The 27,100-nt window shown below is 45.4% G+C and overlaps 1 protein-coding gene across 36 annotated transcripts in view; it reads right to left on the minus strand.

The window, feature by feature from the left end:
- Window positions 1-27,100, minus strand: part of TCF7L2 (transcription factor 7 like 2) — a 193,633-nt gene that overhangs the window by 72,688 nt on the left and 93,845 nt on the right. For 13 of the 36 annotated variants that reach the window (XM_033130063.1, XM_033130028.1, XM_033130045.1 and 10 more), the window contains one exon: window positions 48-191. The exons of the other annotated variants lie outside the window; for them this stretch is intronic. In XM_033130063.1, coding sequence (XP_032985954.1) covers window positions 48-191 — 144 coding nt within the window. The remainder of the gene's footprint in view (window positions 1-47; window positions 192-27,100) is intronic. 36 annotated transcript variants of the gene reach the window in all.

Raw genomic sequence — 27,100 nt, forward strand, 5'->3', positions numbered from 1 at the left:
TTTCAGAGCTGGCTCGTCTCATACCGTCATTTTGCTGTGCGACCTACCTCCAAACACCAGGGCTCCCCAACTTTTTGTAAAGAGTGGCTCCTTTTCATGTCCCTGAAGACTTGAGTGCTGACAGTGAAGTCTGAGGGGGGGTAGAGGTGCTGACAGTCATGTCCCTGAGTGCAGCAAGGGAGGGGGCACTGCTGCCAGGAAGAAAGGGGAACAGAGTGAGGCTCCAGAGGGAGGGGGACGCAGTCACCAAGGCATTCAGGGCCCAGCCTGACTTTCTGCCCTAACCCACACTCCTCTACAAACTCCAAGCAAGGAGGATTCCAGTTCCCCACAGAACTCTTCCACCGCCCTGTCACCAGTGTGTGGTCCCATCTAGGGACATCTTAAACACAACCTCCTCCATGCAGCCTTTCTGTTGTGGAGTCCCTGCCCGCTATTCCCACCTCTGGCCATCATTTTCCAGATGGGCCATGGGAGCATTGGGCCTCCGGTGAGCCAGCTGGCTAGCACATGCTCTCTGTCTCTCTCTGTCTCGCTCTCTCTTAACTTACCTTACTCAATCTTCTATTAGTTTAAGCCATGTGGTACTGCTGACATTTCTACCTACAAATATGCAATTACATATGGCTCCACCAATATAGCTATTTGTTTTAACACCTTTCCCTCTGCCAGACTGCAATCTTTTTGAGAGAAGCAACTCCACTGACATCTCTGGACTCCTCGAAAGAGCTGGCAGCACACACCTTGAGCGTTCAAAAAGTATGTGGGGCACTGAATTTCCAGCCCACGGGAGCTCCGTCCTGAGAACTGCCTCAGTTTACCGGCTGCCTACTCCTGTGCGACTCTAGACAGAGATGTGCGTGTTCTTTCGCTGTTCCTCACAACACCCTGAGAGGTAGGTACCGTCATGCTCATTTCACAGAGGAGGAAACTGACTCAGAGACATTAAGGGGCATGCCCAAGGTCACACAGCTAGTCAATGGCAGAGGGGGAATACGGACCAGGTCTCAGTTGACTCACGGTGCTGCTGTGTAGACTCGTTTGCCTGTCCAGGTGTTGGCTACTGTTCTATAAGTGGGGTAGAGAATTTGGGGGTGTAAAGGGCAACCTGAGGTCCGAGAAGAGCTGTTTCGCAACAAAGAAATATCACTCTGATTGTTAAAAAAAAAAAAAAAAAAGAAAGAAAAGGAAATATCTGTGCCCATTGTAAAGGATGTGTGCCTTCTTTGCTCTAGAGTTTTTGAAGTTTTATACGAAGGAAAATCCCCTACACAAATTCCTCACCCATCGTAATCCTGAATAACAGAATTCAGGATGAAGAATATGAGATTGAACACAAGACCCAATTATCTAATGGTCGGATAGTCACTAAACAGCAGAACGAGCGCAGTGGGGTACTGACACCTGGGACATAGGGAGTCAGTAGAAATAAAGGGCAAAGCTATAAAACAGCAGCCACATTTCCAGAAAACTCTACATAGTTATCCTATGTCCTAGTCCTCCCATGGGGGGTTATCCAGGTAGATTAAAACCGTCCAAAGGCCATGTGAACTCTCCAAACGCGAAGGAGCCACCTCACCAACAAACTGGGGCTACTCCAGGGCCTTTCACTGGTGGCAGCTGTCCCTGTGTCTGGATTTAAAAAGCCACCAATGGGAGCAGCCGGATGGCTCCGTTGGTTAGAGCGCGAGCTCTGAACAACAGGGTTGCTGGTTCGATTGCCACATGGGCCAGTGAGCTGCGCCCTCCACAACTAGACTGAAGACAGCGAGCTGCCACTGAGCTTCCGGAGGGGCAGCCAGACGGCTCAGTGGGTTAGAGCGGGAGCTCTCAACAACAAGGTTGGTGGTTCAATTCCCGCATGGGATGGTGGGCTGTGCCCCCTGCAACTAAAGATCGAAAACGGTAACTGGACTTGGAGCTGAGCTGCGCCCTCCACAACTAGATTGAAGGACAACAACTTGGAGCTGATGAGCCCTGGAGAAACACACTGTTCCCCAATATTCCCCAATAAAAATATGAAAATAAATCTAAAAACAAAGCCACCAATGCCTGGAGCCCTGAGACTGCCCCCCAGGAAGGGCTTCCCAAACCACAGAGGAAGCACAGGCTGCCCATCCCTGGAGGTCTCTGGTCTCCACAGCGCTCATGTGTAAACAGGGGCGTGAGTCACCAGGCAAGCATGAGTCCATTTGCAAGATTAGCCCAGCTTTACAACTAAGGTAATACTATTCCGCCTTTGTCACAGCAGTGACTCACCTGACAGCCTCCCACCAAACATAACAAGGTTTAACCCTACAATTGTTCCTGGAAGGAACCCAGCAATATAGGGGTTTCTATCCTTGTCTGCTTGCTTTGTTTTCTAACACAATGCTGAGAGCAAAGGGGGCCAGTTCCGGAGAGCAAGTGCCCCAGAGGAGTTTGGAAAAGAAATGTATCTAAGGTTACCACAGACCACATCATCTTCATTATCTTCCCATGGCCTCTCCACAGGGCCTATACTCCCATAGGGGCCTGGGGCTTATGAGGGAATGTCTCTCTCTCTCTCTCTCACACACACACACACACACACACACACCGACGTGTACGATCTGGATACTCTTCCACACACGCCTGAGAACCCCAGAGCCAATTTTTCAGGTCTCTTTTACCAATCCTGCAGGAGCTGCCAGCTTTGAAATTTGTGAGACTCACCTTATCCCCCATCTTATCTTATGGGCCTACCCTCCTTTGCTTTATTCTAATTCCCTTACTTATTCATTTCCCATCCTTTTGTATAGTATGTAAGCCACTTCAAATTTGGGAGGTTGTAAGATGTCTTATAAACACATTCAAGTATATATACAATTCAAAGTCATTCTGTACCGAGATACAACTGCAGTTCAGTCCTCCTGACAAGTACAAAACTCTGTCATGGATCCTGAAGATTAAAAAACAGACGTCTGCTGAGTTTTCTGCTCAGCATCTATTTGTGCCTTTTCTCATAACAGTACACCCTGTCGTACAGGTGGAGTGGACACCACCCCCAACTCCGGGAATGGGCCGGATTGCTCAATCCAAATGCACTCGGTATATTACACCGAATGGGGCAAGATAAGATCTCTCTGGACTTGAAGCTGCCCGCTGCAAGTCCATTTGCAAGATTAGCCCAGCTTTACAACTAAGGTAATACTATTCTGCCTTTGTCAACCTGGAGGAAAGCAGAGCCACGAGTTGGGGCAAATGGTGCCCTGATATGTGAGCACCTGGATCCAGCTATGCCTGATGCATGTAAACTGGAATTTTCAGTTATGGGTCAATAAACTCATTTTGCTTAAGCCAGTCTGAGTTGGGTTCTAGAAGAGAGAGGGGCATCAGGACTGGAGCAGTCTAGTCACCTTAGTGAGACTGACCTCAGTAATTGGCCACCCGCAAGTCACGTGGTAATATGGAAAAAACTGGAGACTCTCCAGGAAAGTAAATGAAAGCCTTGTGAGTTTCATGTTCCTGAAATGATCAGAGGGGTGTTCCAAGACTATATCAGAGCAGGTAGGTGTCTGGTACTTTTTGAAATAAGAATGTCTGGGACAGAGGGAGGGGGACTTTGAGCAACCACACACCTGCTAGAATTGTCACTCGGCTCTCCTTCTCCTCTAGTGTCTCTGAAGCTACTGGCTACACTGACGTAGTTTAACATGTGGTCCCCAGAAATTAGGGGCCACGAATACTTAACAATGCTTAATTTGCCTCCCAGCTCTCCCTGGAAACACCGCCTATTTGTGACAGAGGATTTTAAGAGGTGAATTTCTTCTGGGGAAGGTGACATTACAAAAAAGGTAGGCAAAGGGGATGGTGGGTTTCATTTGCACTGATCACTCAGCACCTGATGATGACACAGTGTGTTGACCAGTTCTGGACATGGCCACATGGATCGAGAATCAACACTGCTAGAGAAAGCAGCAATATTTGTGTATTTTACTATTTTGTTTCTTTATGAGCTTATAGTCCCCTTTCAACAGGTGGCTGGGGAATATTCAAATGATAACACAATAGAATGAAACTCAATGAGCTGGAAAGTACAATTTGCTCTTCCAGCAAAAATAAACAAAAAACAAGAGTATAGAAGAAGAAGAAGATGAAAAGCATTTAAAAAACAAAAACCCTAAAAATACTAAAGCCTCCAGAGATAAAGATTTTGTAGGAAATAATGTTATTCAGACTCAGTTTGGCCAATTGCTTTTGGCTGTTGGGAGAATTCTGAGCCCACCTCTTAGATGGGAAGAAAAAATAAAAGTTTTCAACTTTGTCTCAGAAAAGTTTGGTGTGATGGTTAATTTTATGTGTCAACTTGACTGGGCCACAGGGTGCCCAGATATTTGGTCAAACATCATTCTGAGTGTTTCCGTGGGGTTTTTGGATTTCAACATTTAAATTAATTGACTGAGTAAAACTGATTGCCCTCCCTAATATGGATGGGCCTCATCTAATCAATTGAAAGACTGAATAGAACAAAAGGCTGACCCCACCCTCCCACCCCCCAAAAAGGGTTAATGCCTCCTCCTCCTTTCAAGCTGGGACATCAGTTTTTCCTGCCTTCAGAACTGAATGGAAACACTGGCTCTTCCTGGGTCTCAAGCCTGCCAGCCTTTGGAGTAGAACTATCCCATTAGCTCTCCTGGGTCTCCAGGTTATCAACTTCAGACTTGGGACTTGTCAGTCTTGAGAACAGGGTGCACCAATACCTTCCAATAACTCACACACACATACACACACACACACACAGCCTATTGGTTCTCTTTCTCTGGAGAACCCCAACTAATACATTTGAGTTCTGCTTTTTATGTGTTTTCGTCCTCAAAGCAAGAGGGAAAGGAAATGGAATGGGTCTTAGAAATCATGTGTTTGAGTTCTTTATGATTTTTTTTTTTAAATCCCTAAATCTAGATGTACCCAGGACTCCATATCTAGACAAGAACAAACTAAAACCCGGATTTTAAAACTAGGAGTCCAGGGTTCTAGGCATAACGTGGAAGAATTTTATTTTGAAAACACAGCATCTTTGGAGGAATAAGAAATCCATTTAAGAGGAGGGCATTCACAATAGCCATTCCCCTAAAGAAGCAAACTAGTAAAAAAATAGTATTTTTTTAAATAATATTTTATAAACTGTTAAGAGGGTAAAATCCTCACGATTTACTCACATGTGTGCACAAAGACACCAAAAAACAAATAAGCAACAGCAACCATCCAACCAACCAATACCCACACACACACATCTATAACCTGCAAGAGCAGAGTTCAGGTCTTTAAAGGTCATGCTGATCTAGTTTAAGCTCCATCGATAATTCTCACCTCTGTGAAGCTGAGGTAACTTTGATGGGAACTAATTACATTTGAAATATATTGTTAAACAACTTAAAAGAGATGCAAAGAAACTGTAATCAGGGCTCCAGACGAGCTACCGTTTTTTTTTTGTCAATCAACATGAACCAGTTCTTCCCTAGCCTTGGATACCATCATTGACATGGAAAAGTGTATTCAACATTTTTTTTTCAAGATTATTTTTAAAAAACGTGAGTGTGTGCAAGTGACAAGGAGTGAGAGTGCATGGTATGTGTGTGTGCACACATGTGCACACGTGCGTGCATGCAGAGGTAGGCAGAACCGTCAAATATGGAAGACAAAGGGCCTCGAGTTAGGAGTGGCAAGTGCCCGGCTCACGTACAGCACCTCCCTCTTCCCTTACCCATGTCTGTGTCTCTCAGCCACCTGCTCAGAGGTGGCATTAGCAGGGGAAATGTCATCCCCATCCCAGCACTGAAGGGATGTAGAAAAAAATCTACCTGACCCTCAACCTCAAGGACCTCGTCTTAGTGAGAAAGAGTCCAGGATCCAAATGGAAGGCAACACAGAAGGAACACCAAAGGAGACGATGTCAAATCCGTTCTTCCACTTGCCCCTGCAGAGCATGGTTCACTTCTCTATTTCAGCAGAGAAGACACATGGGGCTCTGGTGTCTCCACCTCCCCCTAACAAGCCTTGTGCCCTCTATCTCTGGAGCACAGCTTGGCATGTCATGTGAGGGTGCTGGCTGCTGGACGACTTCTGAGGGCCCTGCCCCACTCCGACATGCTCCCACTCTGCGGGGCTAGCAGAACACAGTGCAAAGGGAGTCACTGGATCATCAAATGGCTCGGTGCAGATCCAATGTGCCTCCATGCAGGGCCTCGATTTACAGATATGGCCATTATGTGACAAGGGCATATTTACTGAAGGAAGTTACAGTCGAGGAGAAGAAGTGACATACGCACAGTCAAACTTTCTTTGATCGTACATGGCCAAGGAAAAATATCTCAGGGATAAGGTTTCTATGAGTGGGAATTTGCAGCATCATTTCAAAAGGTGCTTACTGGCTAAAAAAACAATGTTGCCAACTTGTTTTGGTTTCTGGGGGTAAAAAATATTTCTCAATATCAAATATTGAGAAGTAGGAAAACATACCTTTTTCATTATAGTATGATAAACAACGAAGGAAGAGTAAGTACACAATAGTGTTTTAAAGAGTTTGGGATAAAGCAAAAAAAAAAAAAACAAACACACACAAAAAAGAATTATCTGGGTAATTTTAAATAAAGGAGATGCTTTTACTTTTTACCTGGAATCAACACTAAATATACTCTTTAAATAAAGGTCAAGGCTTTACTGGGAAGAGAGGTAATGAAGTGCAGTGGCTAACCTTAACATCATCCAGAGTTGGGAAATTAGGCAAGGCATGCAGAAAATGAATGAAGTTCTTCACAGACATGGCTGGGATGCTAAATGAAGTCCTTGTCTGAGGCCACCTCGCTCCTTGGGCACCCATACACTGGCACACCATCACACTGCAACTCTCCCATCCGTTTCCTCCAACAGGGAGGACCTCAGCAGGTGGAAAGGGAAGCTTCTCCCTGCAACCTCCATAGCCATTATTTGCATATGGAACTGCGGGTCCCTGCCCCGACCACTGCACTTTCTCCCGACAAGCAAAATGCCAGCTAGCTCAGGAACAATTGTGCTCATAGGTTACTTTGAGAGAGTAGGAATTGATTCACACGTTCAGGCAAAACATACACGCCCGTATGCCTTCACCAGCAGTGACTGCTATGGAGGCAGAAGTTTGAGTCCAAGAACCACAGACTACAGAAAGCGGTGTGAATCCAACTCCTAGAGGAAATGTGATACTGTGCTTTTAGAAATCCAGTAACCATGATGAGCAGCCCTGTGTGGAACCAAGGGGCCAAGGGGAGAAGAGAGTCTGATGGGGACTTGGGATGCCTACTAGGCAATCCTCCCTTTAAAATCGACACATCTGCTACGAAAAGACATCGAGCAGCTAAAACGGGACTGAAAGAGTGTCAAGACAACACAGGGAGCGGGTGTGCTTGGGGATGCCCGTTACCACTCAGGGAATTAGGAGAGCTTTGCCCTGAAAAAGAAAGCTGTGTTGATAAACAGCACCCACCCTCCCCTATCAATGGAGACCAAATGTTTTAAAATGCAAATAACAGGTTTCTAGAACAACCCTGGAATTTCTCCTGGAAACAGTTTCATAATTCACATCTTGTTAGCCGCAGGAGCCCCAATTACATGTCTTCTTTTCTCATTTCTACTAACCAATTATTAGCATTAGATAATAACATACTATTTTCTGCTAATATGTTTCCTGACAACATCAAACTCCAGAGGTTCTTCATGGTGCAATAACTGAATAATTGTGCAAATGAGGGCTCATTTATGAGAAAATGTTATTTAAACCTTCTTGGGTGTTTATGAAAACTAACCATACTGGTTGAAATGCACTATGCTGACTGCATAAAAACATATTAAATTGAAATGCTTTGAAAAGAAGTGAAAGGAGGAATCACACTGGAAGGATATAAAGCATATAAGGATACAAAATATTAAAAAACAATGGGATTTCCACAGGCAGGACCAATCTTGACACCATCTTACTCAAAATGGGAAGGTACATGAGAATTTGGGGGAAGGCTTATCAGCTCCATTCACAAATAACCCTTGTTCCAAAAGGACACTTGCCTCCTGTGTGTCATCCTCAGAAAGAATAACTTGAGCAGCCACCACTAGTGTCATTCCGCACGTGCCTCGAGCAACCATCACGGGTCCTGCGGACAACGGTGATGGGGCAGAAGGCAGGGAAGCGACAGCCTGCTTGTGTCTCAGTACTGTGGTATTTGGGGTTTCTCAGCTTGAAAGGGGAACTTGGAGTCACAGAAGAAATAAGGGGTCTGGGATAAATTAATCCCTGTGACACCCAAGGCTATCTCCTTCTAACCTAAACATTTATTTATTTGTTAGGAAAATTCAGGTTCAAGAGAACACTGGGAGAAAAAACAAAATCCTAAGTGAGTGTGCGTGTGTGTGTGCGTATGTGCGTGTTTAGAAAGCAACAGAGACAGTACACACGTGAATTGGAGGAATCAAGCCATCTTGCTCCCATGTCTTCCCACCACTAAAAAACGGGCCCACCTGTCGAAATAGCACCCAGCATAGAAACTCATACTCTCACTTACATGGCTCTGAGGGCACACCTAGTTTTCAGGGTTCTCTTAAAAATTGGTAAGGGCCTCCTGTTTCTTAAGGGGAATATCATTTTCATGTCTGACATGAGCAGCCAACAAAGGGGAATAAAATTCAGGTTTTCCTTGAAACGTTTCTCCTCCATGTACCTAAGGAGCATTAATGCCAAAAACAGTGCTGGAGGGGAGTGAGCAGAACTGATGACACAGCAGCTGACTCACTCAGGCTGGGTCCGCCCAGCACAGAAACTCTGCCATGGGCCACAGCAGCCACAGCGCCGTGGGAGCTAGGACGGCAAAGCTGCAGAGTGAATTTTCTTTCCTATCTCCGGAATATGAACATAGCTGGGTATCAATATTTACAACAGGTAAAACCAACAACCAGAACAGCAACACACACGCAAACCAAACACTAAAAAAAGACTCCCCAGGCTGGAAATAACTTCAACCGATCACATCTTTTGAATGCCACTGGGTGACTACCACAGGAGGAGAAAATGAAGACAAAGCACCTACCAGAAACAAGTTTGAATCACTAGAGATAATGTCTTAATCCTTAGCCAAACTACAGGAAAAAATGACTAGCCACAGATACTACTTTTATAGATTAAAAGCCTTTGGTGATTCCCTGAAGTCACCTTGTTCCAATGTTTGGTTCCACATAGAGCCTGGGGAGGGTTAAGGAAGGACTTGTTCAAAAACGCAGACCACTCGTAGACTTGGAAATCTTTGCCCTGGAACAGTATGTACTATAATAGCACTTAACTACCAATAAAAGGAAAGGGATTATCTTGAAAATTAAAACAAATATGGTCTAGCTTCATATTTTCTGAAAGCTTACCATCACCTAATAAATGAATCAATAAAATGTGATCTATTCACACAGTGGAATATTATTTGGCTTTTAAGAAGAATGAAATACTGACGTACGCCACAACATGGATGATTCTTGAAAACAGGCCAAGTGAAAGCAGCCCGTCAAATGGCCACGTAATGTATAAATCCCACATACACAAAAGAGCCAGAATAGGCAAATCCATAGACAGAAAGTAGACGGAGGTGAGGGAGGAACTGGAGGAAATGGGGAATGATAGTTAATGGGTATGGAGTTTCTTTTGGAGGTGATAAAAATGTTCTAAAATCGATCGTGATGATGACTGCAAAACTTTCTACATATACTAAAAACCATTAAATTGCCACTTTAAATGAGTGAACTGTGTGGTGTGTGAGTAAACTTATTTTTCTAAAGTTTGAAGTTTCAATTGGCTTAATTGCCATTATCTTATCTCTAACTGCTTTCTATTTGAATTCTGAGCATATTTTATTTGAAACAAATACACAACTCTGGGAAACAGGAGGATAAAAATTATTATTCCCATTTTACAGGAAGCAAAGGTCCAGAGAGCTTATGTTTTCTTTCCACTGGCTGGCCAGGTTTCTGCCAGGCCTGGGAGGTGGGGGTGAGGTAAGTTACAGGGAAGGGTGAGGGGTCACAGGCCTTATCATCCCCCAAATCAGGGAGGGATTGATAACCAGCTCTTGATGGATATCTAGAAATTTGTAAGGTTGGGGTGGGGTCACATAGAGGCAGGTTACAAAACAAAAGACGTCGAAAAATGGCACTTGGATTACTAGAATGCATGCAATTCTTAATAGCATGCAATTCAGGTTAAACAATTTAGCTGAAAAAGCAGGTGAGGGGGAAGAGTCCGCCTCTTGAGTTGTTATCTGGTGGGGTGAAAATACAGCCAATTAGATGTGGCCATATAATTTTCACATCAAACATCCTGTGCTCCCATAGGCAACTAATGGCACAGCTTGCTGTGGATTTTCCCAAGTTTTCAACAGCAGTGACAGCCCTCTTCAACAAAGCCATTTAGCATAACAGAGGGTTAAAGTGGGAACCACAAACACTTGCTTTTCTTAATTTACACCTTTCATTTACTTCCCCAGAAATGTCACTGAGGAGCCACGAAATTTATGATGTACTGTCAAGAGATGGTTCCTTTTAAGAACAGGATTTAGAAAGCAGAATGTGAATCCTAGCAGGTAATCTGGAGCTGCACCTTTAAAAAAAAAGAACTTTTAATATCCTGGGAGAAGCAAGATGATCTGGTTTGGGTCTCTCACTTAAAAAAAAAAAAGATGATTATGCGTGGATTTTGAGCGATGCAAGTGCAATGACTTCAGTATCTCTTCTACTAACCAGGCAGGATCTAAACCCAGTGATGGACCACAGCAAACAAGAACAGCTCACTGCGTACTCTCTGCATCACAGACCTTTCTGAAGCACGAGAAGCTATCAGCTTTTGTATATATCATCATGTTGTGCAGTTTAAATCATTTGTTTGAAGAATACTCTAGGAAACCACTAAGACATTTTTAAGCACATAATTGAAAAAAAGAGAACTTAAAACGTATGTTTGCAAATTGAGGTATCACTCATTTTTAAATATTCTTTAAAAAAAAAAATAAAATATTACTTCCTGTAGCTTAGTCTGTTCTTTAGTTTCCGGACTCACGAAAGGAGAGTTGCTCCATAAACACATTAAAGCAGGATTTCTCAGCCTGGGCACTATACACATTTTGATCATTCTTGGGGGTGGGGGTGGGGATGGGGCCTGCCCTAGGAGTATCCTTGGCCTCTACCCACAACATGACAAAAGCATCCTCAGCCCAGCTGTGACAACTAAAAATGCATCCAGTCGTTGCCAAATGTATTGTGGGGACCAAAGTTACCCCAGCTGAGAACCAATGAGCTAAAGGTAACTGGCCTGAAATTTTTTCCCTATGACATGGACTGACACAGAGGCCCTAAGCTGAAAAAGTGCCCAGATCACAGCAGCAGCAACACAGCCTTCCAACCTTAACCCAAATCCTCCCACAGTCATCAGGAAACCCACAAAATATGGCACTGATGTAAACATCCCATGAGCCTCCCAGCAACTAGTGTGTAACCTTCAGCTATGTGCCAAGGTCCCGCAGAGCCCCACGACTCTTTTACTGTCATTTAGAAACGTATGAAGTGACAGTACTAGCACGATTAATATGGTTGGGGGGGAGGGAGGAATGAGGGGTCCGGTTGTGTGGAGGTCTCTTTAAAAATCACAGAGCTTTAGAAATCTGCTGAGATGTAACAGACACCCCAGTCACTCAAGAAAACTTAAACTACCCCCTTTTTTAAGGTGGGGGAGACTTTTGGTAGCCAGCTGGCAAAAACAAAGAAAGGTATTTTATCTCTGATCTCCTTTAAATGAAAGAATCCAAAGCACAAAACAAAAAACTGAGCCCAAGTCTAATTCATAAATCCAGATGTTCTGCCTAAAGTGAGTCCGAGTAGCTACGAGATCCAAGATGCCGTTTCCAAGGAAGACAGGTACCGTACCAGCACTGACAGCTGCATTGACCTTTGGTGGGTCAGTCGGTCTGCTGACCACCCTCTGCACCGCCTCTGTGATCAGCCACAGCCAGCTCACCAGCGATGGGCACAAAAGGCACCAGCAACCCGAATACAGGAGGGGCAAACCCCACACCCATCCCCGAGATCTCGCTGCCTCTTGTCCAGAGTGGAGAAATGCTACAATGCATCATCGTGCCTGGGGTGTGGTTTGTTTTCTGGACTCTGGGAGCCGTCCAGGCCACGGGGATGGGCACAGTCTGGTTAAGTGACTCACACCAAGGCGGACAGGTTGGGAAGGCTTTGGAGAATGAAAACAGGAGCGGGAAGCAGCTCCCCCAAAGGGAAGAGTCAAGAACATCTTGTGACCCATTTAAATCCCAACACTGTCATGATCATCAAAACCTAGGCTTTCAGGGTTGGCAGTCACGACGATGAGAATTCAAATGTTCTTTCTCTGTAGACCCCAAACGGGAAGGGAGCCTGGGAACGCCGCCTGCTCTGAGTTCTATACTAGAAAGAAGCCGGCCTGAAAGACAGACACCAACTGAGGTGGATGGCGCTGGATGTCTGCTGGCCACATCACACACTAGGCCACCTGGCTCTGCCCTGTGCCAACATGGCTGGCTGGCTGCCAGCATCCTAGGGGCCACATCCATCCCTGGGGACGTGAACAGTACAGTTACTCTAGCTCAGAGGCAGGTTCATCCCTCAGCACTTAACACCTACATTTATCAAGAAACCCTGGTCCCCACATTTTTACCTAAGACACCAGAAAGGTCTTGGACCTTGTGGCCAAACCCCTACAGCATTACCATCCAATATACAGAGAAGAACAGCTGCTTGTTACTTTCCAAAAGGCAAGCAGGTAACAAAAGGTGATGAGAGAGCAAGATAAGAACCAGGCTATGAGCACCCACCAAGTCACCTGCTTTCACCGCAAATAAAAATTTCTCATATCCCACTGCCAGTTTTCCAAGCATCAGTAAGCAACATCTGTATTGGCTCCTTTTATCTAAGCAGTTTATAAGCAAGCCCGTGATCTGAAAAGCACTTTCCCCCCATTTACGAACAGCACTTGGTCAGAAGTCATCTCCTTGGGGAGTGTTACTGAAGGGGGAGGATACTGACTCTACTTCCTCCAGCGTCCACACAGCCCCAGGCCAGCCCCCTGACCCAGAGGACCCCACTCATTTTGAAAGGGATGACAGTCCTCCGTGGAGCTACATCACTGTGACCATCCCCCCGTCACGGTCCCCAATGCGCCAGGCTGGTGAGGACCAATCTTTAAGGAACAGGCCAATAAGCTCAGCGGCGGCCAGCTCACAAGCAACGTGCCCGGCCGTTTCAGGCTCAGCTTCGGTTTCACTGTAGGTACCAGCAGGGTTTGGTCCCATGCCCAGTGCCAACACTGATAACATCCCTGCCACTGCTGCACAGAAAAGGTGAAAGACACCTCTCTCCAGAGTGTGAACTAGGAGAGAAAAGCCAGAGGGCCTAGGGGAAAGGGAGCCGGGGAGGACCAGATACAGAAGAGAAGAGGAGAGGTTTCCTTTCACTCCCCTGGAGACCTTCTCAGCGCCAGGGGAATCAGTACCACGTCTCCATATCTGCTCTAATGTCACAAAAGGCAGATAGATACTCAAGCCTCTCCTGCCCAGTGTATCCTCAAAGCAGGAATTCCCCCTGGAGGTGAATACCAGGGAAACAAGGTCCCAACAGTCCTTCAAGCAGCTTTAACCCTCTCCCGCCAACACCAGAGTCACCGGGTAGTAAAAAAGAGGAAGTCATTCCATCCCAGATCCAGATCTCACCCACTAAACAGTCCACTACTAATTCTGGAATGCTCTTTGTACTCAAAAAGTCCACTGGGTGTTTCTATCTTTCAGCTTCTTACAGCAAATAGGGTAGCGAGGCAGAGGAGAGGGAAGCCAAAGGACACTGAATTCCAGAAGGCCAAGGCTAGGAGGATACCTCGGACAAGTTTCCATCAAAAGTTCTTCACTTTGTTAGGTGAAAGGAGCCAGTCACAAAAGGCCACATGTGGTATGGTTCCATGAAATGTCCAGAATGGGCAAATCCACAGAGATAGAAAATATATGGTATCCTGGGATTAGGAGGAACTGGGTAAATGGGGAGTTTGAGGGAGGGGACAATATACTACCTATATCAGTGGTTGAATATATTACAACCACTGAATTGTACACTTTAAATGAGTGAATTATATGGTATGTGAATTGTATCTTAATAAAGCTATTGTAAAAAAAAAAAAAAAACTTTCCTCATTTTACCAAAGCAAACCTGGGGCTCCCATCCTTTTTCCTCGTTGAGAGCTGCCTTTAAATAGTGTCTCTTGGACTAGAAGTGATGGTGATCTGGAAGGTCCTTAGCGAACACCTGGGTAAGCTATTAACCTGCTGAGACTATGGCTCCTCCGTGGGGTAATAAGAACGGTATCTCCCCTAAAATGTCACGAGGATTCAACTTACAGGGGCATGTAAAGAGCTTAGCACAGTGCATGGCACATGGCAGGTACTCAAAAGAACACATCTATTTAACCTACATTCCACAGGAAGCCTCAGAGAGAAAGGCCAGCTCCCAGAGGACTGGCAGCTATCTTTCCCTGAACCCTGTTGCGTTTTTCAGCATGCTTTTCTCACCTTCAATGTTAAGACTTTGACCAATTTAAAAAATACTAATAAAAGCCTAAGGTTTGGAAATTCTATGAAAGTTGTATCTGTAATGACACGTGCTAAACATACATCATATAACCATTCCTACATGGCTCTCCTTTGTCAGAAGGCCTTACCGGATTCAGCAGACGGGTCACAGTAACTAGCATGGCAACATGTCCAGGATAACGTGGGATTCTACAGAAGGAGGTGTCCATGACCAGTTCTTAGCTCAAAATAGGGTAGCCTTTATGATCCCTTTAGAAGGGAAGGGAGAGAACTGATGAAGGGCATCTATTAGACCAGACAAGGGGCTAAAAAATGTCACAGCACTCATTTAATGCAAAATTCAATTATCAATTAATATAGTTTTTTAAATACTGACTCCTAATTCCCCCAGGGACCTCTCTAACACCAGCCAGTTATGTGCTCCAATGGGAGTCGCCATCTTCTTGATCTCCACCCCCTAGCCTCACTGATTGGTCTAGAAATGGCACCTGACCCAAGCCAGACCAATCAGAAACTGCCCTAGAATTTTTTTCTGAGTAAAGCTGGCAAGAGTCCCACCAACCCCTGGCTGAGGATGCAAGCCAATGATACTATCCATGCTCCAGACCTTCCCACCTAAGAACTACAGCTGGAGAAAAGGATGACAACATGGAGAGATAGGACACATTCACAGGGCTTATATCCCCTCATGGGGGAAGCATTTCAGTTGTCTCTTTGGCAAACTCTATCTTTGCCATTCCCAAAAGTTGGTTATGGGAATCAAAGAACTCCCCTCTTCCTCGTTCAACCTTGTTCAGGTTAACCTGTCACTACAGAGTTCCATTACAGAAGGTTTCTTTGGGTTTGAAAGAAAGGGGAAGAGGATTCCAGATTAAGAAACTTTTCTACATCACGCGTAGAAAATAAGGAATAAAGTCAAAAACCCTGGCCTGCCTAGCTGATTCCAAAGTATTGGTTGGTCCATTCCACTATGCTCTACCACCCCACCACTCCTATGAAAACCTGTTCTGCCCTGAACAGGACCCCAGGGCACTCGGTGAGGCCGGAACTGGCCCTTAGAGGTTTCATAGGTGTTGTCTCCAAAATATGCATGTGCACACTGAAACAAGTCAGTTGCAAACACAGAAGGCCTCTCCTCCCAAGTAAGCACCAAAATGATTCCACGTGGACTCCTTGGGGCCTGTGTGTCTGTGTGGGACCTGCATATTTGTATGGCCCCTGCCCCACACACAACAGTTCTATTACTAGATGTGACAGGACACAGGGCTTCTACATTGTGAAAGTAAATGTTAACATATAAATATACACCCCATATCTGTAGAGTTCATACTTGGAGCTTTGAGTGGGGAATTGGCAAACAGACCTCGCCGACGTGAAAAGCATTACCAGTGTTCCTTCCACTTGTGCCCTAGCAGAGCTGGCTTATAATGAATCCCAACCAGGTTGAGTCATCAGCACATCTCCACCTTAGTAAGCGGGCCTGAGAACAGGTGAAGGACATGGTCTCGGTGATACACTAAGCACTGTATACACAGTCCCTCAACAGGAAGAAGGCTGGGTTGATCTACTTCTTTAGCCACGTCCCAGTTCCATTGCTGAATAACAACGTCTGAGTGCTCGTGGTTGTCTGGATGGCCGCAGCACACTCTCCTGGAAGGTCTCCTTGACTCAGGCAGGCAGAAAGAAAACAGCCTTCTGTTGTAGACACACTTCCACCTCCGAGTAGACATGCCAATCCTAAGTGCCCACCACACCCACCCTCCGCTTCTTAGCAGGGTCTACCCACCTCGGCTGCACATTATGAACCATGTGGCAGCCCCTCCCTGCGAGCTGGACCCAACGACAGCCAGCCAAGGCTGGACAGTGGTCAGTGATGTCACCGGCACAAACACCCCATCCAAACAAGGGTGAGTAGGGCCAAAATCTTGTTCCTGGGTTTTTGGGGTTTTTTGTTTTGTTTTGTTTTTTTAATTGGGAACTCAGAAAGAACTGGGAGCCACAGTAACGGGACAGAGGAGGAGCCCACGAGGTGAAAGGGTCAGGACACAAAACATGACGATGAGAGGAGATCGAGCAAAGGGCTGAGTAACATCATGGCTAAGCACAAAGGAGAGCCGCTGAGGCCCTCAAACAGGCTGGGGTCGGGAACAGTCCCTGGCTCCTGGCCCTTCCAGAGCCAACAGCCAGCCCTACCTGTTTGGCTTAGGAATTCTGGCCGTATCTCTGTGAGCTCTTGCCCCATGGCAGCGTCTCTTTTTCCTGATTCTCACGTGTAGCTTTATGGTAAACTCCACATGACTCACACTAACCCAGCGGCAACCCCTTGTTCCCCAAAGCCCAAGTCCCAGTCCTTTCCCAGCCACCTGGATCACTCACAAGGGCTTCTGGGTAATCATCCTTCAGGTAGGCCAATCTCTAGATAAATAAATAAGTTGTTGTCAACTGTCAACAGTGAGCTAGAGCACACAGAACAGAGAGGCTGCAAAACCTTTTTGTCCAAAAAAATCATTACATTTGTCCAGTCAGAGCTTTTTTTGTCCAAATGGGAAGTCGGTATAAGCTTCACTAGCCATTTGCTCTAAGGACAGTCACGTCTAGACTGTTTTCACATGTGATCAATGGTCTCCCAGGACACTATCTCCTCAGTAGGTTTAATAAGGCACTTAAAACTTTAAAAAATAATAATATCTTCTGAAAGGGACTTCAGAGTTTAACTGAAGTCCATAAAGTTCTATTAAATGTCATGGAGGAAGACTTGTAGTCAGTTAAAGAGGTTTTTTAAACAGTACCCAGAGATTAAAAAGAGAAGAACAATTTGAGGAAAATCATAGTTTTCAAAGATTATGAGGCTCTGTCCACACATTCTATTTTCCATTTGTAGTCAGAGCACAGAGGTCGTAGATCATTGAATTTCCAAGTTTCCAAGCTATAAGGGATCAAGAAAAATCATGCGTAACCCCTGTTTTTTTTTTTTAAAGCCATGAGGTAAAACATGCCAAGACTTGCCCAAGGTCGCACGGCATGTTTCTGACAGGACAACACAAGGACTCGGGCTCGCTGGGTCTGAGCCGGGACTCATTCCTTCCTGTCCTGGAATTTAACTGTCAACACACTGTAAGTTTCTGTGAAATCTAAACATATGACATCAAAAGGCTAGCAATACTTCTTATGAAATTCAACAGAAAACTATATTGTGTCTCAGAAGCTTCACATGAGAGGCTTGGCTACAGAGAAAAATTACAGTTGAGTACTGGGGCAGGGTGGGGGTAGGGGGCAGAAAGAAGTTTGTGGATAATAAAATCACTTCCAATCTAAACTGACCCACATTTAGAAGTCCAGAGCCAGTTAATCTGACATTAGTCAATTCTGTGCTGCAGTCCAAGCATTTGAAAATTTACTTTGGGCTGAGTCTTCCCAGAAAATTCTTCTGTCAGTGGTCTGCAGTTCAGTTCTTTGTATGACAACCTCCGAGCCCAGAACTCTAGTCCTTCTGGAGTCCATTCTACAGGCTCTTAACTAGTGGATTTAGTTCAAGGTCCTCAAAGTATATATCATTGTCCAATTCACATAATATGTTAATAACCATGGGCTATTATGTTGATTTATTCCAAACCGCTCACAGCAGAAATGCATAGTCTTTGGGCCATTCTTCCACTGTATGTTCAAATGCATCACACTTACAGTAAGGTTAATGTGCGATGCCCATTCTTCCCAGCAGAATACACAAGAACGGTAGTACATTCAATGTTCAAAGATCACCTTCTGATGAAGCCGCTGTATTCATTATTCTCCTTCATGCCGCAGCCCAATTCCTTCCAATGGAATGCGGACACATTTTCGATGGTGAGCTTGTGGAGAGGCCAGGCCGTGCACCGCAGCCCAGCCTCATCATGTGTCACTACGAGCAACTCTCCTTAACGGTCAAAAACAAAGTGAAAACTTAGAACTGCAGAATCTTTATTAATAGACTTGTGCAAAACGGGTCTGCATGACCTTCTAGAGACTGATCTCTGGCACGACCATGTCTAATGAGCCTGGTTTGCTTTCGCCCTTTCAGTGGAGCTTAAAAATCTGGTCCGCACGAATCCCACACCCTTGTGTGATCAAAAATGGGTTTGGAAGCCTCTTACATAGCATCCTTTTGAAATTTAGAGCTTCAAACAGCATAGCTTTTATTCAAATTACATACGCATACTGGCAGAGCTCTCCCCATTCTAAGACTCACATTGTTTCTACATTTTTTACATTTCCGAAATTTAGATGTGTATGATAGGTAGACAAATTTAACATAGTAGTGTTTCTTGATGCCCTGAAAATTTGTTATTAGATTAAAGGCATATCTCATAACTGATGGTCTATCAGAATTTAGAAAACATGGTATTGCAAACAGGAATTCTCATGCCCTGGAAATCATGCATTGCTCTGGCAGCTTCTTGCCTTCACGCACTAACACAAACCAAATCACATGAATTCTCATAGCCTGATACTGTTGGAAAAGACTTAACATTTACAAAGCACTTCGCGTATTAACAGCACCATCCCTCCTAAACACCGGGCAAAGCAACATTTCCTGTTGAAAAAGCATTTCTGGGTCAGACCACCTGACCCCCACAATCTCTCATTCCTGACTACAACCCATGAGGGAGGTAGTTATTATTTTCCTTCATTGACTGATAAGGATTGCTGGAGATGAATCACTTCCCAAGCTGACACAGCAAGCAGGCAGCAAGTCAGGGTGGGAACGAGGTCTGTCCGTCTCCAAAGCCAAGGCTGCTGAACCACCTGGGCTACACAGCCTTGCCCCTTTAGAAGCCCTGGCTATCCCCGCTCTTTACAGATGAAAAAACTGATGTTCCAGATTAAGCTACAATACAAACATCAAACCACTGCAAGTGTAGAGGCCAGGAAGACGGAGCCATCTACTGTGGTGAGTTGTTGAATTTAGGGGCAGAAAAGGACTTCTTCCAACACACTCGACAAAAATACGGTATAGTCCCAAATAGCAGCCTTCCGGTTAAAAAGAAAGAAAGAAAAAAACAACCCGATATGTGCCCTTTCTTTTGCAGAGCATCAGTGTTTGGGAGGCAGTTTTCATCTTAAGAATGGTCTGGGGATGTCGTCTCCGCTCTACCCCAACAAGCCCCCTCCTCACCCCGCAAAAGGTTTTCCACTGTTTGAAGACTACATTTCATACTCCTAAACAGGAGGTCTACTTTCCCCACATTCAAAATAGGCCTGTGCCAACCCATGAGGTTGCTGGCCTGGTAAACAGTCATTCACGCAGGCCACACTAAACCACCGCCCTTACACTGGACTCCACAAGGAGTAGCTGGTACCAGCGTTGCAGCAGCCTCAGGATTCTGGAGGCCTGCTGAGGCCCGCTTCCTGGTTTGCGTTCAATGAGAAGCAGGGTGGGGGACCTAGCTGGCCTTCACTGTTTCTCTCTGCAGAATGGGGGTGAGCCTTGCAAACATTTATTCAAAGCCTCCCAGTCACCAGACGCCCATGTGGGGAAATACGCAGGCAGGGCATTTTTTAGGTCAGTGGCCCTGAGAGGTAACAATAGTCGTAAACAAGTTTAATTGCACGACCTGCTACTCAACAAGTTCTGGCTAGACACTTACACTTCAGCTGAAAAATCTATGGGCCTGTCTAGAGAGGGGACGAAATTTCACTTTAAGGAATGACAAAATATTTTCCCAGGCCCTCAGCTGCTTCATTAATGCTTGCCTTATTTGGGGAAAAAGAAAAACTGGCTGAAGCATCCGTGGTAGTTTTACATGCCGTGAACTGGCAATGTTTTGGAACAAAAAACAACTTTTGCACCAGGGTACTTATGGCATCATATATCGCATTTTCCAAGCCCGGCTGCCGCGCTGCCAGGGAGAGAAGGAAGGGGCTAAGGAACAGTAGTACCTTCACCAGCAGCAGGACTGAAACAAGGGGGCTTTAGAATAAATCCTGGTCCGTGTGCACATTTATGGCAAAATAACCCACATGCATTTACCTTATAAAAGTGTTACAGGTAGGCATACTTATGTAATTTATTTAACGTGCTTTAACATCCATGCTTACTTGGGTTTCATACAATTTATTAACTTTTCAGTCTGGCCTGCAGAAATGGGAAAAATAAAAGCAGATGTGAACGTACTACCCCATTTAAATGTTCAGCAACCTCCTGCAAAGCCTGGAACCAGCGAGGAAATATTGCTGCTGCTGCTGCTTCACAGCCTGCCCTGGCTTGGTCCCTCCCTTCCACCAAGAGGAGGCTCGTCCTTCACAGGGACAAGGGTCTCTGCAGCTGGCGTGAGTCAAAGTTCAAAAATCTCAAGCAAGAAAGACTCGATGTGCGATTGGAAGCCTGGCAGACATTCCAAAGGAAATGGTCCCTGTTCAGGAGACGAGAAGCAAGATGATGCTGAGCCAGCCAGTGCTCAACAGTCTCTCCAAGTTGCAGTGTACATCCCCCCTCCTTCCTCCCAGGAATTCCCGAGACTTGTCTATTTAAGAAACCTCACAGAATTTTAGGAACCCCCATATTCCACCCATCCAACTAACACATAACACACTTGTGCATGCATGTATGCACGCCTGTCTCTCGCTCTCTCTCTCTCTCTCTCTCTCTCTCTCCCTCTCTCCTCTCTCCTCTCTCTCCTCTCTCTCCCTCCAGCTCCTCACTCTCTCCTCCTCTCTCCTCTCTCTCTCCACATCCTCTCCTCTCTCTCTCTCCCCCGCCCCCCCCTCTCCACGCTGTCTGCTTCCTGTGCTTGGCCTTTTGGCTAATATTACCAAATCTCTTGGCACATTTCCCTCTTTGCTAAATAAAAACTCTTTCATTGCTCTTTTCATGGCCCGTGTTTCTTTCTCCAGCCTCTCCTTGGAGAGGCTCACATCAGCCAATTGAGGGGTCTCAGAGAAGCCAGGTCAGGAGAAAAGGAGAACTGGGAGGTACAGATGTCGACTACACAGCGTCAGATAACGGAATCAAAATAAGGTCGCATCCGGTGTGGTCCCTTTAGCCCAGAGAGCTCACACTCCCTCTCCTTGGTCCAACCAGGCTCCCATCTCCTCCTCTCCTTCCCTCCAGCCAGAGCACGGCCATCTAGCTCCATTCACCATTACAGAACAGCACTGTAAACTGTCTTGCTTCATGTTTAAGAAACTGGGAGGAAACAAGGAGTAATGTTTTCTTGGCCCGACATAAAAGCAGCCACATGGTTTGGTCTGGCCTGAAGCCAATGACTGTCAAAGGGGAAGTTGAGTAGTAAATACAAGCCTTACCTATCATCAGAGTGTTTCTCTCTGAGGTCACATTTACATCTCCAAATCTACCACCCCAAGATAAAAGATGTGTAGACAATGGAGGGGAGAGGGTGTTCATGAGCTTAGAGCAGTTTCTCAAAGCTGGGCTTAGCAAGGCCCACCCCCCAGAGAGATGACAGGAAGTGGTTTACTTCACAACAAAACACTTCCTATCTGTGAACACTGTGGTCAAGTAGGAGAGAGAAGATTTGAAATTCAAATTCCCAGGTCCAGAGTTTTGTTCAGTGCATTGTTTTCCCTAATGTAAAATAGAAATTTTATGCATAGCCCCTAACAAATTATGTATGACATATGTGTATTATAAACATAACCCCACACCACACATTTTCCTCCTCTCCTTCTCTCTCATCCTCCTCCCCCCCTTCCGTCCCCACCCCCTCTCTCACGTACACAGACATACACAAAATTTAGGGCAAAACACACACACAACAATTTTATTTCAGTCTTTGGTAGTAAAAAGCTCAAAATGAAACCCTTACTCATTTATTGAGAACCCAGAGTGTCCCTCGGGCCGAAGACTCCAGAGGAATTGTACCAGACCACAAAGCCTTGACCTCCAGGTCTTGGGTCAACTCCTTCCCCAGCTTACCAGCTTAATCGATATTAAAACGCTAATGGGGCCCTTAATAGGTTTGATAGTTTTTACCTGCCCAGAAAGACTAAACTTTCTCTTAAACATTACTGTTATCTGCATCTCCCTCATGCCACAACCCCCCAAAAGAGGAGGGAAACAAACAAAAGAAAAAATGTGGTAGGTCCATAAAAGAACACACAAGAAAGAAATGTGACCAAAAGCATAAAAGAAACCCTACACATCAGGAAATGTTAACTTATATGCCTGCTGTGTTATACTAGGCTAAGGCTTTTAGGGAAATGTGATGTGGGCCACTTTTCTTGTGGCTTCACATTGATGTATTTTTGTGAGGCACATGGGAACAGAGAGACAAGCTAAGAACTAACCGGACACGGAGAAGCTTCCAGTCTAGGGACGAGGCCAGCCAATTTTCAAGATGGCGTGGCAAGAGAGAGGGCAGAGGTTAGGCAAAGAACAACGGGCTTTGAAGGAGGGCCGTCTGAGGTGACGCCTAGGTCAGCAGTGAAGGAGGCAACAAAGAAACTCACTGAATGGCTTAGCGTCAGTTAATCTTCATAGAATTCATTGTTCCACAGTAATAACATTCGTACACCTTCTAAATAATTCTTTCTACGACAACACGTCCCACTATATTTCAGCCATAGCATGAGTTTTAAAAAACATCGGCTCTCCATGCCCTCGCCCTAACCCAGCAAAAATTTAGTAAGAAGAGCCTCCTTCCTTTTGTTAACAACAAAATAAACAGATGTAGAACGACAAACGTTTGCCCCTTTTCTCTATTTTTTCATGTCAGGCTTCTAAAGCTCTCTTTACTTCTAAGTCACCAAAGAGTTCTTTTAGAAACATCTTCTAGCTCTTGAGCAGAAAGAGAATGAAAATACTGAGGCTCTCAAGAGGCAGGTAGGGCCTACGTTTTAACTCTTAACCTGCCAGTGCGCACGCCAGCTAACAAACCAGGAATTCCCTTTGTCAAGAAAAAGATCAGAATGTGGACTGTACAGTTCCAGGGCAGAATCAATAACCCTCAGAAGGGAAAAAAAGGGAGCGAAAGCAGGCACTTAATTCACTGCCCTTTCATCTCAATGGAAGAGCAAATTTCCTAGGTGACACAGCCTTCTCTTCCTCCCAAGTCTTGTCCAGCGCCGAACCACAGGAACACTTAACAATTTGGAACACTCTTGCATTGAGTGCCTGCAACAGGTCATTACAAATATACTCCTTCAATAACATACCTAGACATACGGGGGAAGTTGGAGATTGAAAGTTTATAAATCATCACAGAGGTTAATCCCTCTTACTGGCAGAGTTTATGTCTTTCCCTTAAATTAAGGAAATACGTGGGGATGGCAATTTAATCTCCTGAGCATCCCAGGTGCAAGATGAGCAGGTCTCCACAAGACACTTGACCTCAGCCACACACTCGTCTGGGGGGCGAGAATGACTATAATCCATTAGCTCTTTGTGAAATGACCACACAAGCCCCACCTCTTCTCCAGCAACTGGGGGCCATGCCAACCAGCAGCCCCACACGTCCCTGGAGTGTCTCCTGAAAGAAGCCATGAGGTTGAGAGCTTGACTTATTTGAAGGGAGGAGAGGGGTTAGACCTCTGAAAAATAAGGGGATGGGATATTGTACACATCAAGCTTGACAATGGATTCCCATGACCTCCTGAGTCTGTGAGGACATTAGGAAGCTTACGTGATTAGCACCTAAGGGTCTTGGGGCTCCAAATACACCATGTGAGGTCTCCGTAGCCATGAACTTGGATTCCGGCTCAGAGAGACCAGGGCCCCCCATGGGCAGCTCCAAATTCATCTTCACCCAGCAGCAGCCGCACTGCCCCTAGCTCCCACCAACCAGGAAGTAAAGGGGGGCTGTTCCCGGTAGTGCCCCCTTTGGGAACACCCCCTCCTTCCCCGGACACTCTTCCCTGAGTATTTTGGGCACACCAAGATCACGTGGCGTACCAATTCACGTTTCCGCATCTAGAAACATAGACTTCTGGGAAAAACATGCTTTTTTTCGGTTGTGGCTGGGGAGTTTTGCCACAGCTTGTAATTTTGGCTAAGGAAGTGATTTTCCTGTCTGACAGGAAGCAGGAGCCAAAGCTGACTTTAGCCGCTGCCAAACCTCAGGCTTAAAAGTTAAAAGGGAGAGAAAGACAACCACTTCCACTTATCAGGGAGTCAGAATCCGTGTCTTCCAAGAACGTGAACTCTCCCCTGACCCCTATTATTAAAACAAGTTATCTAACAAACAACCCAGTGCATTCTGTCCCAAAGAAGTAAGCTTGGTCTCTGCTTTTGTAACAACACAGTCCTTTAAAGCTCCTAAGGACATAATTACCAGTTGAGTTTTGGAACTTTGCCCAGATAAAGGCTGATACACCAGGCTTTGCTGTTTGTTTCTCTAATCAACTAAATTCAAGTGTGAATGAATAGAATTCTGGACCTTCTTTGTACCGGCTCCTCTCTCTAAGATATAGTGACTTTTCCCCCTTTCTTTATCACTGGGTGTATTTTTATAGGTAGTGGAAATACATTTTGTTTCAGAAAATTCCAACCACTTGATTTTCATTCCACTGAGGCATTTTTAAGAGGTTCAAACACTAACAGGATATCAGCTGAAAGCTAAAATTTAAATTGTTATCAAAATCACACTTCCTTCCCTGACCCACTGTCATATCCACTGGGGGCGATAACCTACAGGGTAGCTATCTTTAAAAAGTGACAATATGCAAGGCTAACATTCACAGTTTAAAAGAAACACCCTGCTCTCCCATCACATACACACACACACACACACACACACACACACACCAAAACTATCCAGGAATATGGAGTTGAATGGCAGGTAATTAAGGAGAAAACAATGTGCTTTCCCTATCGCTTACTGACATGTTTAATAGTTTCTAAATAAAAATGCGATTTGCTGGCTTTTTCTTTTCCTTCTCAAAGCAATTTCGCAGCCAGCCTTGGCAGTAAACAGTTAATATTCCACTCTCCCCTGCTGCCTTGAAAACCAAGGAAACAATTGAGACATTGTCCAGCGAACAAGACTCCCAGGGACTGACATTTTTGTTTATGTCCCAGTTCTCAGCCTGTCAATTTCCACTAGGCCGCCTGACCCGCACCAATATCGTCCCGCCCTGAGCTGAAAGGGCTCTGCTTCATTTATTTTATTAAAGCTTCGGTGTCTGTTTTTGATTCAAACTCCAAACTCCCCACCCCCGCCTTTTCCCCAGAAAGTTGCCTCAACTCGGAGGGCTGTGTTGCAACTCCTTCTGGGGATGCGTTGCCAAGAAAAGTAACAAAATATTTTTGAATACCAATGTTTGCATGGTTTTGCCAAAAGTGAGAGGGGGGGGGACCCCTGAACAAGTCACCCAGCCTTGAAAGCCTCATACGTTTATGGAGTCTTGAAAATATTCTGCTCAAATTGGTGCACAGGAGTGGTTACCTACAGTGACCCTAACATCCAAATTCTGGCGCTCAGAAAACATTTAAAGATCCACAGATACCTCTGAACACCCCAAACTTCAGGTTCAAAAACAAAAGGGTACAATCAATATTTTCCTCCCCACCAATGCCATTGCCTGACTAATTGTAGGAATTACAGTCCCAAAGCTCTCTCTCCCACCCACTTCCCTAGTCCCTTCCATCCCCCCTCCACCCCTGCCACGATCCTTTTTGGACATGGGGTGGGGGTGCATGAGTGATACTTTGGGGCCCAGCTACTGACACTTTATCTCCACGAAAAGCATACATAGCAGCAAGCCCCATTTCCTGTTTGCAGAATGGGCATGAACGAAATCACACCCTATCTGGCAGCCATGGATTCCAACAGCCTATGGCCTTGTGCAAGGATTTATGATGGAATAAAGGCAGCAAGCTCTCCCGCTGCTTCCTATCAAATCCTGTCACTCTGCTTGGAGGTCTTTCTCTTTCCACTGGCCCACGCCCATCATCTCTCCATATTAAGGTATACACACACACACACACACACACTCACTTACTCCAGACCCAAAACCTGGAACTTTACAAGGAACAGGATACCTGAGAAGTTGAAAGCCACAGGGATGCAACCTCCCTCAGTCCCTTGATGGCTCAAATTGAGACACAGGCTCCTCTTTTCACCAGTAAGCCAACCAGTAAGTGAAAGGATAGGGCTGGGGCTGTCAGCTGTCCCAGAGGACCACAGAGGGAAGTCCGTATTGCCCTGGATTCTCGGTGGAGAAAACCACATTTTCCAACTAACCATCCATACCTTTTCTTCCCCCTCTCACCTTCTCCAAAAACAGCGGTTTGGCTATCTTCCCATTGCCAACTCTTTGTTTAGAATGGAGGAATCCCCACCCCCTTTTCCTTTCTGCTCCAAAGGCCGCTTCAGAACCTTTCAGGGCCTCCTCAGCCTCCCCAGGCTCGGGCCATCAGAGACTGAAATAAATGGTGATACCTGCATGGGCATTTTTTGAATCTAACAGGCCCTTCTCTACAGTTTCCTAAGGGTAGTCCTGTTGAACAGTCGACAGGTATTACTGAACCCAGG

This window comes from Rhinolophus ferrumequinum, chromosome 16 (assembly GCF_004115265.2).
Source record: "Rhinolophus ferrumequinum isolate MPI-CBG mRhiFer1 chromosome 16, mRhiFer1_v1.p, whole genome shotgun sequence".
Lineage (NCBI taxonomy): Eukaryota > Metazoa > Chordata > Mammalia > Chiroptera > Rhinolophidae > Rhinolophus > Rhinolophus ferrumequinum.